Source organism: Gadus chalcogrammus, chromosome 10 (assembly GCF_026213295.1).
Source record: "Gadus chalcogrammus isolate NIFS_2021 chromosome 10, NIFS_Gcha_1.0, whole genome shotgun sequence".
NCBI classification, from domain to species: Eukaryota; Metazoa; Chordata; class Actinopteri; order Gadiformes; family Gadidae; genus Gadus; species Gadus chalcogrammus.
Window position 1 is genome coordinate 20,684,125 of NC_079421.1, and position 16,832 is coordinate 20,700,956.

The 16,832-nt window shown below is 41.1% G+C and overlaps 1 protein-coding gene across 1 annotated transcript; it reads left to right on the forward strand.

Moving 5' to 3' along the window:
* The first annotated feature begins 1,337 nt into the window (after nucleotides 1–1,337).
* thoc3 (THO complex 3) lies at nucleotides 1,338–4,971 on the forward strand. The gene is made up of 6 exons (XM_056600438.1): nucleotides 1,338–1,556; nucleotides 1,876–2,032; nucleotides 2,541–2,745; nucleotides 3,548–3,709; nucleotides 4,105–4,205; nucleotides 4,422–4,971. Exons 1-6 carry the CDS (start codon nucleotides 1,377–1,379, stop codon nucleotides 4,583–4,585), a joined length of 969 nt encoding a protein of 322 aa, XP_056456413.1. The 5' UTR covers nucleotides 1,338–1,376; the 3' UTR covers nucleotides 4,586–4,971.
* Nucleotides 4,972–16,832: the final 11,861 nt, after the last annotated feature.

Consider the following 16,832-nt stretch of genomic DNA (forward strand, 5'->3'; position numbering starts at 1 on the left):
ACCAGCGTCAACCACTTGCGTTCCACCTTGTCTGGCTGGAAGTGCTTCCTGAAATATGTGGTAAGCTTCCAAGCCATCTCCTCCATCTCCATCTCCTCGGTAAAATAAGAGACCGAGGAAGAGGTTACATTGCTCTGTCTGAATTGCTTAGACACTACAAAGTGTGGGATACTAATTTTGCAATAAACTATGCCGAGTGTTACACTGGATTTATTAGTGTTGATGAGTATGAGGAAGTTTTACTTGATGTGGCAATGCCTTTTGATGTTTTAATGTTGCGTTGTTAATGTGTTAGACAGCTTAGATGTTTTGTTAACCTGATTCCTCTTCCACTCTGTTTAAGTAAAAGTATGATTTGCTTGTACAGCACCTTAAAAACTCACTGTAGTCTATATTCATAGGCACACCCAGCCTCGCTTTCAATAAAACACACACTCGTAAAGTGAAACACCTCCAGGAAAACTAACGTATTTGAGTCATAGGCCTACTTGGAGATGGATATACGTCAGTGCCAGACTACGTAACAAAATCAAGAGTGTACTACTTTGGTTCTTGGGCAAATGAGATTGATATTTTTGCAAACAGCTATCATTACTTTTAATGATGGAAGATGGAACATGCATGCACCTATTGCAAGACCAGGGTCAGTTTGGATTTATTTGAATCACACTGGTAACCACTATGAAGTCGTAACATGTGCTCGGAGCAACCCAGAAATGCAGCAAGTGTTTGCGCAGGAACATGTCAACCTACGAACACTGACAACAACTTGAGGTCATTACGTAAAAGAAAGTCAGAAGCTGAACCGGAAAATGTCCGGGCAAAGAAAGAACGACAGCGCTACCACAGCGACAGTAATTACAGAAAATGGAAAGTTGAGAAGAGCAAAGCTAGCCGAGATATGACAGCAAGTTTCAAACTCTTGTGCGGACTTACTCAAAAGCTAAATTTAAGACCAAAAGCAGGTTTAAAACTCTTGTGCGCAAATATTACAAAACCAAATACAAGTCAAATAAGAAATTCCACACCGATGTTCGGGGATACCGTTATAAGAAATACAAGAGAATCACTTTATTTCGGACCAGTGCTGTTAAAAATGGGGGCGGTCGCTCCCCAGGCCCGCCTTGAAGAGCGTTTCGAGGGACGCTTTGGGTTGCCAAATTCAGGGCTTCTAGTCCAAACTATTGAATAAAAAATGCAAACGCTTATCTATTATTTATTTTCGTTTATATAAATATGAATGCATGATAAAATATAATGGTTTGCATAAAATCCTCCCAGAGAGATTAAAACAATTTAATAAATAATACAAATAAAAATAAATAAAAAACATTTCCCGTACTTTTTTCAACCTGGCAACCAGACACCATTTCAAGATGGCGTCGAAGTACTACCAGGAGATGCAGGACAGCTTCAGGAACAACAACAAAAGTAGAGAAATCCCCGCACACTCAGCTAAAGTGCACTCTGTCGCGTGGAGTTGTGATGGAAGAAGACTGGCGTCGGGATCTTTTGATAAAACGGCGAGCGTGTTCGTCCTGGACAAAGACCGTTTGGTGAGTGGCTGGATGTGCCTTGAGCTCAGCATGGTGGCCTTGATGTTGAGTCTGAATGAATGAAACGCTGCTGCTCTACATATTGTTACTATTGCTTGAATTATATTATGTCTCTGTGCATTGTCAAATAAATGCTTTGTTAGTTGTGTAACCCATCATGGAAATGATGCTAGTGGAAAGTTATCCCTACAATCCCCAGTATTGTTAACCTGTTTGGTCGATTGGGGGGCAGTAACGTTAGTCTCAAATGGGTCTGAATGGATGCCATTGTTTATAACATTCCCGAACGTGCCAATGGAAGTTATAATTTGTTTCCCAGGTCAAAGAGAATAACTACAGAGGCCACGGAGACAGTGTGGACCAACTGTGTTGGCATCCAACCAACCCTGACCTGTTTGTGACCGCATCAGGAGACAAGACGGTCCGGGTGTGGGATGTCCGCACAACCAAATGCATCGCTACCGTCAATACGAAGGGTCAGTAAAGCCATCGACCTCCAGCTAATAGAGATCATCGTGTTGTGCATGTCGCTAATATGGCACAATACATTTGCATCAATTGGTCCCCTTTGCAACTTGTACTGTTGACGGTTTGATCGCTCTGCCAAGAAACCTTTTTCCTGTTTCGTTGTTACAGAACACTGCCATACAATTACCAAAAGCATTAGTGGTATTCTCTCTCTTGCCAAGTAATTTATGTTTAGGGCCCTAAGAAATGCTAAGCTTCAGTGCCGAATACTTCAGTGCTCAAACATTCATCTGATAACAGGAAAGAATAATAATGAATCAAAGCCATGCCCTCTGGTCAAATGCATAGGTTAATATTTGTGATAAACAAACTTTATATTAAAGATGTCTTCTGCTGATCAAATCATGGTTCTTGAACTTGTCTCTTGATGGTTTAAATTATTTAGTCACTAATGGCCCCTCTCAACCTATGACGCAAATATAACTAAGGAGCAAAACTTTTTATATATTATTTCAGGTGAGAACATAAACATCTGCTGGAGTCCGGACGGTCAGACCATCGCCGTGGGCAACAAGGATGATGTGGTGACCTTCATCGACGCCAAGACCCACCGCTCACGCGCCGAGGAGCAGTTCAAGTTCGAGGTGAACGAGATCTCCTGGAACAATGACAACGACATGTTCTTCCTCACCAACGGCAACGGCTGCATCAACATCCTGAGGTAATCCTGGTTATAACTCTCTCCCTAGTTTATAACCCTAACTGTAGTTTATAACCTTAATCTATCCTGATGTAAGGGGGTGTGAATTAGGGCTGGGCGATTCATCGAATTTCGATTTCAATTTTAGCGTCAAACTGACAATTTAACATAATCAAGTTTTCGATGTTTTGCTGGATACATATCTGTACATTATTTTAGATTTGAACATTTTCTTTTGGACCATTTTGTGTGTTTCTTTAAGGCGAAATTTCAAAGTTCTCAGTTACAAAGTGTTTTTGAGAGAGACGTGCTGAATGAATACCTCATGTTTTCAAACTCAAAAAATAATCGTTTGAATAATCGTGATTTCCATAATGACCAAAGTAGTCGTGATTATGATTTTTTCCATAATCGAGCAGCCCTAGTGTGACGCCTAGTTTATAACCTTAACCGTAGTTGGTAACCCTAACCCTAGTTCATAACCCAAACCCCAGTTTATAACCTAACCCAGGTTTTTAACCCTGAGCCTAGTGTATGGTAAAAGGACTTAACAATATTGCCTAACATTCACCCATTCATACTTTCACACACCGACGGCATCGTCAGCCATGCAAGGCGACAGCCAGCTGGTGAGTAGTAAGGATCAGGTTCCCTTAATGTTAGTGTATTACCCTAAACTTAGTCGCATAGCCTGTATCAGCAACTTAAGCCTAGAGCATATCAAAGCCTAATATATATATATATATAACCCCAACCACTCAACCCTAAAATCATATCATTTCTTAACACTTCCCTGGTTGTGCCTCCACCCTACCCACGCTAGTTACCCTGAGCTGAAGCCCATTCAGTCCATCAACGCCCATCCATCCAACTGCATCTGCATCAAGTTCGACCCCACGGGGAAGTACTTTGCCACGGGCAGCGCTGACGCCCTGGTTAGCCTCTGGAACGTGGAGGAGCTGACGTGTGTTCGCTGCTTCTCCAGGTCAGCAGAACCAGATCCATGTGTGTATTGCTGGTTTTAGATATGACTGTTGGAAAAAAAATGTGCTTTGTTCCCCTACTTTTGGATCTTTTACAAACCTACAGATTTATTAAAGATCTAATTCACTGTGTCGAGTTACTCGTAAAAGAACCAAACCATTCAAGTTGTGTTTTCAGAAGTTAGAAATATTCTGATTTAATCTTCGTTAAATTGCTTTGAATCACCTACTATTTACTGGTGAATATATAATGAAGAAAGTTATCCCCATGGTTACCACAGTGTTTTGATGTGACTGAAGTGATTCAATGAAGTAGAACTTGGTAATGACGATTCGAAAGGCTTTCTCTCTGAGTAGATTTTCAGCCAATTCTTCGCTGCTTGACCCTTCCTTCCAGGCTGGACTGGCCAGTGAGGACGCTGAGTTTCAGCCACGATGGGAAAATGTTGGCGTCAGCCTCAGAAGATCACTTCATAGACATCGCCGAGGTGGAGACCGGTGAGTCGTCGATCTCCACCGCCCAGCCTCTCAATGACCTGTATATCAACATACCTTTTTCTAAATCTGACAGATAAATGTCAAACTGAGTATTTAACATCCTTAAATATTAAATTTTCCCTAAAACTTTGGGACATACGATTAGTGTTTGTGAAACCAGTATCTAGTTGGTATTCGAACCCTTCCTGATCGGCTGACACTTGTTTTCCATCTCAGGAGAGAAGCTGTGGGAGGTGCAGTGTGACTCCCCAACCTTCACGGTCGCCTGGCATCCCAAGCGCCCCCTGCTGGCGTACGCCTGCGATGACAAAGAGGGCAAGTACGACAGCAACCGCGAGGCGGGAACCGTCAAACTGTTCGGCCTCCCCAACGACTCCTGAGCAACAGGAGCGCCGTCGACCGCTTCGTTTAAACCTCAAGTCTTGATTTATTTTACCATTAGAGGGAATTCTGAAGCGTTGTTGTGTACATAATCACTGGAGAGCTGGTCCATATTTTGTAAGGAAATATTGCTGATTTTATGGAATGTAGGGGGGGGGGCGTTGTCCACATCTTTCCCCGATATCAACATTGATTGAAAGATGTCGATTTGGAGTACATTTGTAAGGCTAGCAGGAACGATTTCTCACCACCAGAGGGCGCTTTAGTATCATTGCGGTGGGTTTCTAGGCAGTTCAAAAGTGTTCGATGTTGTATTTTTTTTTTTGTAAAATATTCAATTCTTTTTTTTATAGAATAACAAAATAAAAATTCAGTTCATACATAACCTGTTTGATTGTGGTCTTCTTCTAGACTTCTATTGAATGTGTTCAAATGATTAGACACACATAGTTAAAGTTTTTGGTATATAAACCATCCCTAATTTGAAAGAAATGGGACACAGCCAGAAGGACCTCAATGTTCCACGGCCTATTGTAGAGGAAAAGCATGCCTTGATCTTATGAAATAGAATGGAATGAAACATGACTGATAACCATAGCCTACTTGGCTCAACATTAACATGCTTTTTAAATCATTGTTAAAGGTTAATCTCCCAGTCAGACTCTGTCCAGACTCAGTGGCTCCACCCTTGAGTGTGCTAACCTTGTGGGGTCACAGGTTTGATCTTATCCTGCAGGTGTTTTACCCTCCTCCAACCCATTGCCCTGTCTGAAGCGACAAAAAAGCCTGTACAAATATTGAAATAATATAGCATACATTTCTATAAATATACATCAATCACGATAAAAATGATGGGTCTTTAGAATACTACAGTCGTTTACGCTGTCATTTGTAAGTGCTTTCCTATAAAGAGTATAGCCGCACGCTGCATAGGAATGACGCCTTTTTTTCAACTCTTTACAAAGGGTATCATAAATATTCATATTCATGTTTCAACGCCTGCTTTGGCAGCGGGCCACCCGCTGAGCGATAGGAGCAAGCGAGGTGATAACTCAAAGCAAATGTGGCGTTAAATAGATAAATATCACCTCATACGCCATACCCTTCTCCCATTCATCACGCAAAGCCTGACATGTGATTAATTTGTTATTAATTTGTTATTAATGTGTTTCGAGGTCTGGGTGATGCGTCTTTATACAGTTTCAGACTTTAGAGGAACAATATCAACCCAGAGGTTAATAATCAAAAGCATGCATGGAGAGATGTTGGTTAACAACATTTTTCAAGTTACATTCTTGTTCATGTTTTGACACATAACCTTAAATCCTTAATTCAGCTCCAGGATTTGATTTTCAAATTTGGAAACCGAAAAGGTTAGATCTTTTTTAAAACGGTACATCTTGACCTGCTACCGGGACTAATTTCAAGTGTTATTGGAAGTACTATTTTACTATTTATTACGAAGTACTATTTATTCAAGTATTATAATGAGATGCATTTAAAACAACCGGCCCTCTCTCTGGGCCCGTTCCAATCCAAATTATGAAAACCATAAGACTGAATCGATGCATTCATAACCAGCCTCCATCCGAAGGGGGAATGTGTCCTGGTTAGGAGGAATCACTGCAAACGTGAGCCGACTACTGATCAATGAATTCAGGTAAGGTGTGAATTGTGTGGGTGGATGATGGGGTACATGATTTTTAATGATGCCACACATTTAACACTGTCTATTTCATGCATCTGCAGAACAATGTTTTGATTGAGGGATTTACACACATCTAAAAGGAAAATGAAAACATTGAATATAAAAATATATATTTTCCATATTCACTGCTGTTTAATCATCTTGCGTAAATTCACCCTTTTATCAAATAAGGTCCGTAGCAGGGACATCACTTCATGATGGCGCTCTTTAACGTTTAACCCATGGCATTTACAGCTACCCTTGTAAGGCTGTGGGATGCAATGACCTCGGAGAAGTCATCCCCCCAACCATCAGGACAACTACAGGATGCCTTTCACTTGTGACCTTTGCGAAGCCAGATTCACCAGCAGGAGCATGTGCTGCCTACCAAGGAGTCCCACACAGGTGAGGATTTAGACACCCCTCCATACAAAAGCTGTCCCATTCCGGGCTGTACTGCATGTGTACCAACCTTAGGTAATCAATATTAAAATGTTTGAGTAAAACCTTTTGTTAGGAAACAAGTCTTTTGGAGTTAGGAATAATTCCAAGAATTTGTATTATATTGGCATTGAATTTCAGTATAATATTTAAATGCCTAAGCAACACACTTTTCATTGCCAATCCACCCAATTGGAGCTGCGTGTCGATCATATAGGGGCGTGGTACTATAGGGGCTTGGTACTACACCAATGGTAATCTTCTATTCTCGTCGAGACGGTGTTGTCAACTCATGCCAACATAACCATAATTTTCTGCGTGTGTGCATGCCTTGTGTGTGGAAAGAATAAAACATTTCCAACAACGTCATCTTTCTCTTCGCATGTGTGAGGCAGGCCGGAGGGGCTCCGGGTCCAAGGAGCACTCGAGGCGCCACTCAAACATCCACACCGGCACCAGGCTCTACGAGTGTCAGCAGTGTGATCGCGGCTTCGCCTGGAGGAACTCCCTGCACAAACATCTCAAGATTCACACAGGTGGGAGGTGGTAGAAGACGCCCAATTCTGCGGTTCAGATTTGAACTGTTGACTATTAATATGATGTTGATATATATGATATGACGTGGCATGATAGCCTAGTCTAGTCGTTGGGGTGTTTGACCCTCTGCCAAATGTTACTGGGTATCAGAGCATGGGCTGTATTTTAAGGACAGATGCCGATACCGATATTAGGGAGTTAAAAGTCGCAATATCCATTTATCGGCCAATAGTGAAAATATAGATAATATGGGCTGTTGTTCAGCTCCATGGGAGGGATCAGAGTCATCCATACTGAGATGCCCCCAGGCACGCAGCTTAGGCCAGGGGCGTCGCTATAGGCTGTTTTATTCAGGGCAAAAGGCCCAGATCTTTTTTAATTAGCCCTGAATCTAATTTTTGAAAAAATAAATAAATAAATAAAAGTCAACAAAATCGAAAAATCTGCATCTCGAAATAAAGCAGATTAGTCCTTCTAGAAAACACAACCAGACTGTTTACCACCTCAAGTGAATTTTCTGGTTTCTGGTTTTGGTGTGGATCCATTCGCCACGGGACAAGCAGAGGCCGTGTCAAGTGACCAACCGCTAAATACGGAAGACACGGGCGTCAGTGAACACAAGGACTCCTCAGTAGCAAAAGATGATTAGAATGGACCGACTCAATCGAAGGGACATGGTTTCTGTTTTTTTTCTGTTGTTTAACTAATCTGACATCTCGGTCAATAAAAATTAAAACTGCCCTAATAATTCTTTCCAGTAGCAGTACCTTCAAATGTAAAGTCCCAGTTGTGTTTAGCCCCCTTCCATGCAAATAATATTAACAGAGAGCATTAACAGACAAACATCTTAAAGCAATAAAAAAAAAAAAAAGTTTCTTCCCTCCAAAATGACCATTATCCAGCCAAATCCCAATCAGCCAATCAGATCGCTCGGAAACCCCAGCCAATCAGTCGACCACAGACTCTTGCAGCAAAACATACCTAGTGGCGTCACTACATCTAAAAGCTTGGCGGTCAAAATATCTGTGGGGTTCAAAGGTAGTTCAGTGACGTCCGCGCTTCTAGTGTTAGTCGATTTATAAAATTGTATTTCTTTTTTACTCTGTAAAACTATAGGTCATAATAACACAAGAAAGATAGCGGTTATGATCAAGTATTTGAAGCGAGGCCTCAATAGAGCCGTTTGTCTGTTCTGGGCTACTGTAGAAACATGGTGCGGTCCGTAGACATGGACCCGCTCCCTACGTAGAGAGAAAGGGCTTCTAAGGTAACGAAAAACACCATTCTTATTTTCATGGGATTATACATTGATTAAAACATACTTATGATTATTTCTTTTCTTCCAAAGCCATTCCACTAGATGCCCCTAAATGATGCACTCCTTTAAGATGATAATGCTAAATAACACACAAAGACACAATGGAATAATTTCTAACACTTTTCTACAGTGAAGTAAATGTGTAGTCATTGCTATTCAGGTTGCATTCATAGCTAGTGGTTAGCTTATTCTTGCTTGATATTTAGTGTTATCGCACTGTCACAGCATTTTATGTTCAGTTCAACTGGTCCAAAACCCAATTGGTAACACTTGCATATTATAATATAACGCGTCTTAGAATTTAAGTAGTAACAAAAAGGTCTCACCTGTTTGACTGCTCTCCTTGGTAATAATCTGCTGCTTGTTCATAATGTGCAATGCGCCTATTGGAAAGAAGACCAAATGTATTAAATTAACATTTTTAAAAGACGGCATATCAAAATGGAGCCAATGAATCATTGCGATTCGAACCCATTTGTGGACCCATTAGAGTACACCTCCTCCATTCCAGATTCCAGCTCCGTATTGACCGGATGCTCTGTAATGACCATGTCAGATTGGTTGATGAAAATGTTTCATTCCTTCTCACTCCCTACCACTCTCCCTGCATTGAACAACCCAGCATGGATTTAGAGAAAACCTTAATAACACCCGGGTCTGAATCTCTATCTGATAATTAAAAGGATGGAAGAAGATGCAGGGCTATACAAATGTATTAAACGGCAGTCATAATGTTACTTTATCGATCAGTGAGAGAAAACAATCTTGAATTAGGTGAGAATCCTCTAGCTAACGGCACAAGACTCAATTAGTGACGACGGTTAAACATCTGTTCAACAGCAGATCTGAGCCATAAAATGACATCAAGCAGTGCTGACTATCCCAACTCTCTCTCTCACACACACTCTCTCTTTCTCTTTCGCTCTCTCTGTCTCTCTCTCTCAACATTTGTTTTACTGTCTTTTTGTCTTTCTTACTTTCTGTCTATTTCTCTCTCTGTGTGTCTGTGTCCCTCTGTCTTTCTATGTGTTCATCTCTTTTTTTTTTATCACTCTCGCTCACTCTCTGTATGCATCTCTCTCTCCTTCTGTATTTATCTCTCTCTGAATAATATTTCCCTCTCTGTATGTATCCCTCTCTCTTTGTATATTTCTCTCTCTTTCTCTCTGTATGTATCTCTCTTTGTCTATTTCTCTCTCTCTCTCTGTATCTATCTCTCTCTGAATGTACCTCTCCCTCTGTATGTATCTCTCTCCCTCTGTCTATTTCTCTCTCTTTCTCTCTGTATGTATCTCTCTTCTCTCTCTCTCTCTGTATCTATCTCTCTCTGAATGTACCTCTCTCTCTGTATGTATCTCTCTCTCTCTGTCTATTTGTGTCTCTCTCTCTTTGTATCTCTCTCTCTCTGAATGTATCCCTCTCTGTATGTCTCTCTCTCTCTCAGTGTATTTGTCTCTCTCTCTCTCCGTGTGTATCTCTCTCTCTCTCCCTGTATGTCCTATGTGGGGTGTACAGCCTGTGCAGTACGAGGAGGACGCCATGTTGAGAGACATGTAGCACAGCACAGCAACACGCCACATGCCACACGACGGCCCACAGTGGAACATCAAGCCAGGGAATTAGGATTATACTTTTACATGGAAAGCGCAGGAGTCATGACTTTTCTTTGAGGGAAATCTGCAAACAGCTGACAATGGCTGTCAGCAGTTTGTCTAACAGTAGTGCACATATTAGAGGACTCCACACACTGAAATCATACACGTGTGTGTGTGTGTGTGTGTGTGTGTGTGTGTGTGTGTGTGTGTGTGTGTGTGTGTGTGTGTGTGTGTGTGTGTGTGTGTGTGTGTGTGTGTGTGTGTGTGTGTGTGTGTGTGTGTGTGTGTGTTTAGGTGTGCAAAGAAAATAAATGGAAGAGAGAGCAAAAAAGATTTTCTTCGGTTATACTGCCTTTGATTCATCGGTTCAGAAATGTCGGTCAACGGTCAATGGTCACAAATGTACTGTTTCCTTTTATTGGTTTCAACAAACACAGACTGATTGCTAATTGTATGGGCATTTATATTTATTTTTACGTTTTGAATATATTTCCTACATAAGGCCATGTACTTTTATTTCCCTACAGCTCAAATGTAATAATATATAATAATTCAACAGGAATTCACTGTTTGACTGTTCATCAGATTGGTCTCCTCAACAAATGTTCTGTTTCCACCGTTTTTCAATTCAGTGAAGTAAAACATGAGTCGCTATAAATAGCAACTCTTGCGCAGATTCGTAGCAGCCTCCTACTGAAGTAAAAAAACGAATTTTCTGGGTTCAATATTATCGTTGTTCTAACAGCAGAAGGGAATGAGAAAACGTTTCCCCTTCATTTTACAAACTTAAAAAAGAAACAACCAAGTTACAACCATGATGGATTTACCTCTGGAAAATAAATGATGGCTGCTTTTGATAAACTGGAGTCATACGTGTGACAAATTGACCAATCACCTCAGAGCAGCTTCCAACACAGGACCGCCCAGGGGAGGGAGAGGGAGAGAGAGAGAGAGAGAGAGAGAGAGAGAGAGAGAGAGGGAGAGAGGGAGAGGGAGAGGGAGAGGGAGAGAGAGAGAGAGAGAGAGAGAGAGAATTGTGAGGACAAACTCAGCATGACAATTCTAGCGGGCTCATTCATTTTAATCATGCCACCACATGAATCTAATTGAAAATAAACCTGTTTGCATACATTATAGAATAATTAAAAGACTTTAGTGAAGAATTGTAGTCAAATAAAAAAGCAAGATGAGAAAGACTCTTGAATTAATTCTCATGTCTTGCGTTATTATGCTGACATACAATAATGAATGTAAAACATTTTCATTTGTTGAAATGAACGTGTTTTATATTCAATCATTCATTTTATCGTAATTATCTAGTGGCTCAGCCTCTGACACAGTTTGAATTTCAATCTACAAACACACAACCCTTTTTTTTCTCTCTTAAACTCTGTAGCACTTTGAGATTTTCGAATGTCAAGTGCTCTACTGTATTATTATTATTATTATTAACTTAGAATTCGGATGTTCCAAACGCTGCTGTTTGTTCGTATACATCTGATAGAAAAACACACAAGGAAAAAAACAAGGGTCTACGCATGAATTATGAAGTATGATTGAATATTGTGTTCCCATGCAGTGTTATTGTGTCCCCACCAGACATTCTTTGTGCCCCAGCATATGGTGTATGAGAGTCCAAACTGACGCCTGTGCAGTCTTATTGCAGGGTAATGTTGTTGACTGAGAACAAAGAGCCCCGCACCATCGATATTAAGCCATTCTTAGGAACCCAGTGGAAACGTAAGCAGGGCTGGTCCGATGCTGGTTAATAACACGTGAAGAGAGAGAGATAGAAAATGTATATTACAGTGTGGTATTACTTTCCAATTGTGTCCACCACCGAAAATCCAGGTGCATTGTGTTGCAATACATATCGCTGCTTGATGGATGTATTATCCTCGGGTGTGCTGGTTTAATAACATCCAATATCTGATTGGCAGACAGCTCCAAACCAATGGCACCCGATCAAACAAGAGATGGGAATTTCTCTTACAAATTGTTATGAATGAAGAGGGAACTAGCAAATTGGAGGTTTGAATAATTTGCTCATTTATTTACCATTTAATAATTCCTTAATGCAGTCATCTATTCGGGATGTGTAGAGAGCCCAGTATTTGTATTTGTGCCTGAATAAAAGTTGAAATAGGCGTACTTAAGGCAAATTAATCCTGTTTTGGTTTATTCTTTTTATTTTAGGACATGTATGTTAATAAAAGGGTTCTTCAATATTTTAATAATTATGAAAACTCAAAGGTAGGAAAGGCAATGTTTTTTTGCCTATCCTACCTTTAAATGTAATATGGGTTTATGGTTTCAATTATAACCATACACATCGTTGAAAAGAAAATCACTTGACAGTAAAATGAACATTCCGTTCCAAATCTAGACTCAAACCAATAAACTCAACTTTAAACTAATTACTATGTGAACATGGTGAACCTAACGTTATTATAAACTACCACAGCAAACCGGTTAAGGTAAAAAGAAGACGGATCACAAACAAATGAGTGGCGTACATCTGGTCCTACGTTGTTCATCTATTTGAATAAGCCTGTGCTAGTCCTTTGAGTCTGCTCTGCTCTCTCCCCTCCCCTCTACTGCCTTCCTGTCAAGTCAGCAGGATTCATTAGTTCCCAACAACGCTAATAGTTATGAGGAAAACTATCTATTTTACAAAAAAACAAAATATTTGTATGAATTGAATATTCTGATACCCCACTAATTGTTATCTCTAATCCAGTATTCAGATACTATATATTATTTTATCATCTGGTCCCTGTTGATGAAACAAAGTGTTGAAGGTTTTCTCACTTTCCCAAAAGAAGGAGTTTAATGCAATTCTAGGACTGATCCTTGGAGACCAGAATATACCATATCCTCTGCTGGTCCCGCCTAGCGGGGAGAGAGAACAAAGAGCGAGCAAAGAGAGACGAGATAGACCAGAAAGAGGTCAGAGTGACCAAAGCGAGACCAAATATATCAGAGTGACCAGAGAGAGAGAGAGAGCAGGGAGAAAAGTGAGAGCAGGGAGACAAGAGAGAGGCTCGCGAGAACAGAGGGAGACCCATGACACCAGAGAAAGACCAGACAGAAAAACAATAGAGAGATCAGAAGGGCAAAGAGAGACCAGCGGGACCAGATAGTCTAGATAGACCAGAGAGAGACCAGCGGGATCAGAAAAAGACCAGAGAGACAAGAGAGAGAATAGAGAGACCAGACTGAGACCAAATAAACCAGGGAAAGACCAGACCGAAAACCAGAGAGTCTAAATTGAAACCAGAGAGAAACAGATCAGAGAGACATTAGTGAGATCAGAGAAACAGAGAGAGACCAGAGAGACTATAGCGACCAAGAGAGACCCAGAGAGAGACTAGATAGATCAAATAGACCAGAGATAGAATAGGGAGAGACCAGCGATAACAATGAGAGACTAGAGAGAGAAAAGGAGAGATACCAGAGAGAGACCAGAGGTAGATCCAATAGACCAGAGAGAGAATGGAGAGGTCGGTGAAAGATCTTTTAGATCTGTGGACCATCGTTGGTGCCTGGCGCCAAGCGGACACTCCATATTCTAACCAGCCCAAGATCCCGTTAGTCTCTTCATTTCTGACAGGCAACTGCTATTTTAAGACAGTATCGCTTAATGCAATTGCATCTTGACGCTCTTCTTTGACATGAAACAGGAACTCAGCTTCCACTGTGTTTAATCTCACGAAAAAAACACACACACACACACACACAGACACACACACACACACACACACACACACACACACACACACACACACACACACACACACACACACACACACACACACACACACACACACACACACACACACACACACATGACTGTGAGAGCAGCGATCAGATGCGGCACAGTGAACTTTGGTATTGTGTGTGTCAAGGGTTGGGTATGCCAAAGGCGGGGGGGGGGGGGGGGGGCGGGGAGTAGGGGTGCGTGTGTACCTAAATGTAAACATGCAATGGTGCATGAGTTTGTTTGAGGTCTTTTGAAATGATGAAGTCTTGAACCTAGACAGTCTTCTAGATTCTCCTGATTCCAGCCCTTATAATAGTAATAATTGTCAGTGCATTTTGTAAAATCAAGGAGAATCTGCAGATAATCCTTGGATTTTTTAGTGAGTTTAGTCATCAAACACTTTGACGCTTTTATCCAAACAATTGGTTGTTTTAGGTACATGTCCTTAAGTCACCTGTGTCTTCCCGAGGAACCCTCGTCCCTTTGGGGCCCTGGGGCCTGTCCTTGGACCATGGAGGTCGTCTCAGTTACCCATCTGAGGGCCTTTTATGAACTTGGCTCCTGAAGACCCTGGAGAACTCGGGGGCTTTTGGCCCTGTCTCAAGACTGTGGGCCCTAAAAAGAATCCACGAAACACGAAAACCTAACCCAAAAACCAACATTTGCAAAAAATAAATTGATAATACTATTACTTAAAAAAAGTCAAATCACAAATCGCGACTATACTGATCTTCTTATTGTGACTTATTAATGACCTAATCAGCAGCTGACAGAGCAGTGATCAGTGTTGGTCAAACACACATAGGCGGCGGCGTAGGTCCCTGCAGCAGAGCCATGGCCTATGTGCACATGAAGTCGTTTAGAAATGGCGTGGTAATGTCGTGCTGTGTGCCAGCAGCACGTTTGTGAATTGATGGAGCCTGTTGAATGAGCGTGCGTGTGTGTGCGTGTATGTGTCTGTATGTGTGTCTGTGTGGCCCCACATCAGCCACAAACAGGCGACACGTTTTGGGACTTCATCAAGATGACTAATCCTGCTGTATGTCGGTAATGAGTGGAACCTCCATCAGTTAAAGCGCTGAGATTTATACGCAGCTTGTGTTTTATTAAGCCAACCCATTCCGACCATTGCACACAGAAGAAAAAGCTATAAGAAAAACAACCCCTTCCTTGCAAAAGCAGACCCAAAACCTACCTACACTTTCAAATGGTCGTCCCTTATTACCTTTCAATAAATATTCTAATTAATTAATTAATTAGGGCATTTAGCAGACGCTTTTAGCCAAACCGACTTACATCGGTTAATACACACATTGACACACCGACGGCAGAGTCAACCATGCAAGGCGACAGCCAGCTCGTCAGGAGCAGTTAGGGTTAAGTGTGTTGCTCAGGGACACATCAACTTGGGGGAGCTGGGGATCGAACCAGCAACCTTCGATCCCCAACTATTTAACTACTTTTAAAATTTGACCTTGCATTGTGTTTGAAGGCAGCTATATAAATACTACTAATTAACTAACTACTAATAGCGTACTACTAATAACTTTGGCTATCATTTCCTAACCTGGAATTATAGAAAAAGGATGTGGGCTCCATTCTTCTAACTAATCTAACTCTTCCCACCTGCTCTTGAGGAACCCCAGGTGGACCTTGACCAGTATATATACTGGCGTCATTCTGGTGTAGAGGACCGGTCAAAATAAAGTGTTAGCATCATTATAACGCCTACAGTTAGGTTGGCTAAAGCCTGTGTAACTGTGTAGTTATCTTTAACCCATAATGATTAAAGTCACAAGGCCATTAGGCCACGCTATAAATAAGCTAGCTTTTATATTCAGCCCATAATTAGACTCGGATAGAGTAATTCTTCATGTGACACAACCTTGACTTCCAAAATGGATGCAGGGCTGTGGTGACGCCAGGGCAGTCAGAAAGATTTATATCATGGAGAGTTGTATTCTAATGATTTATATGGTAATGGTCTGTAATGATTGCACACAGAAAGCCAGGCTTCAATAGACTCCTAGGGACCACAGGGCTGCTAAAGGGCCTTATCCATGGTCATTATATTGGTTCAACACTATACTGGTCTAATATACTAGTCAAACATTACTATATTGTCCTAATACTGTTCTTATTTTGGTCCAAAACCTCTCTTTTGGTTTTACACAAATGTAGTATATAGAATAGAATATTTGTAATGCTGAACATGAATGAAAAATCTCTAGTTGTTGACTAAAAAGTGCTGATCAAATCTTCATAATATCTTAAATAGTTCTATATAAAACTATACTTTTTCGGAACGAAGGTGGCTTGGTCTGTGTTTCGAATGTCACCGTTGGATAGAATGATGAAGTGATGGTGTTCCTCATAGATGTGCTTCAACCAATCACCTCAAACCAAGACTGTCAGATAGCCAATCAAGTTAAAGTATGTAGTAAATGTCCGATTCACGCGATCATTGGGACACTTTCCAGCTGATCGGATATTTATCAAGACGCTGAAGGTGTTGGCACAAAAAGCGACCAATTTTGTTTTACAAAGCAAGTAGTAAACCATCGTGACTTTCAGCCACTTGATAGTGAGATCGTTTTTTTTATTTGTTATGTTAGCCATAATAGCAAACAAACTTGGTTTTCCAATGTAGGCTACTTGACATTAGTCTGTATGTGTTCGTAGGACTATTGCACGTCCTTTAAATTTATTTTCCCGCCATCGGTCAGAGAAGACCAAATCAAATAGAGAGAGAACAAATAGGCCTAACAGTTATCTTTGGCTGTCACAGGTTTGCAATAAACCTATCCAATCATTTCAATAAGCCTAAATTAAATGATTGGATGGTCTACCTGTCTTTATACCTGCACGCACTCTGCCCATGCACTCTTGTGCATTGACTGGACTC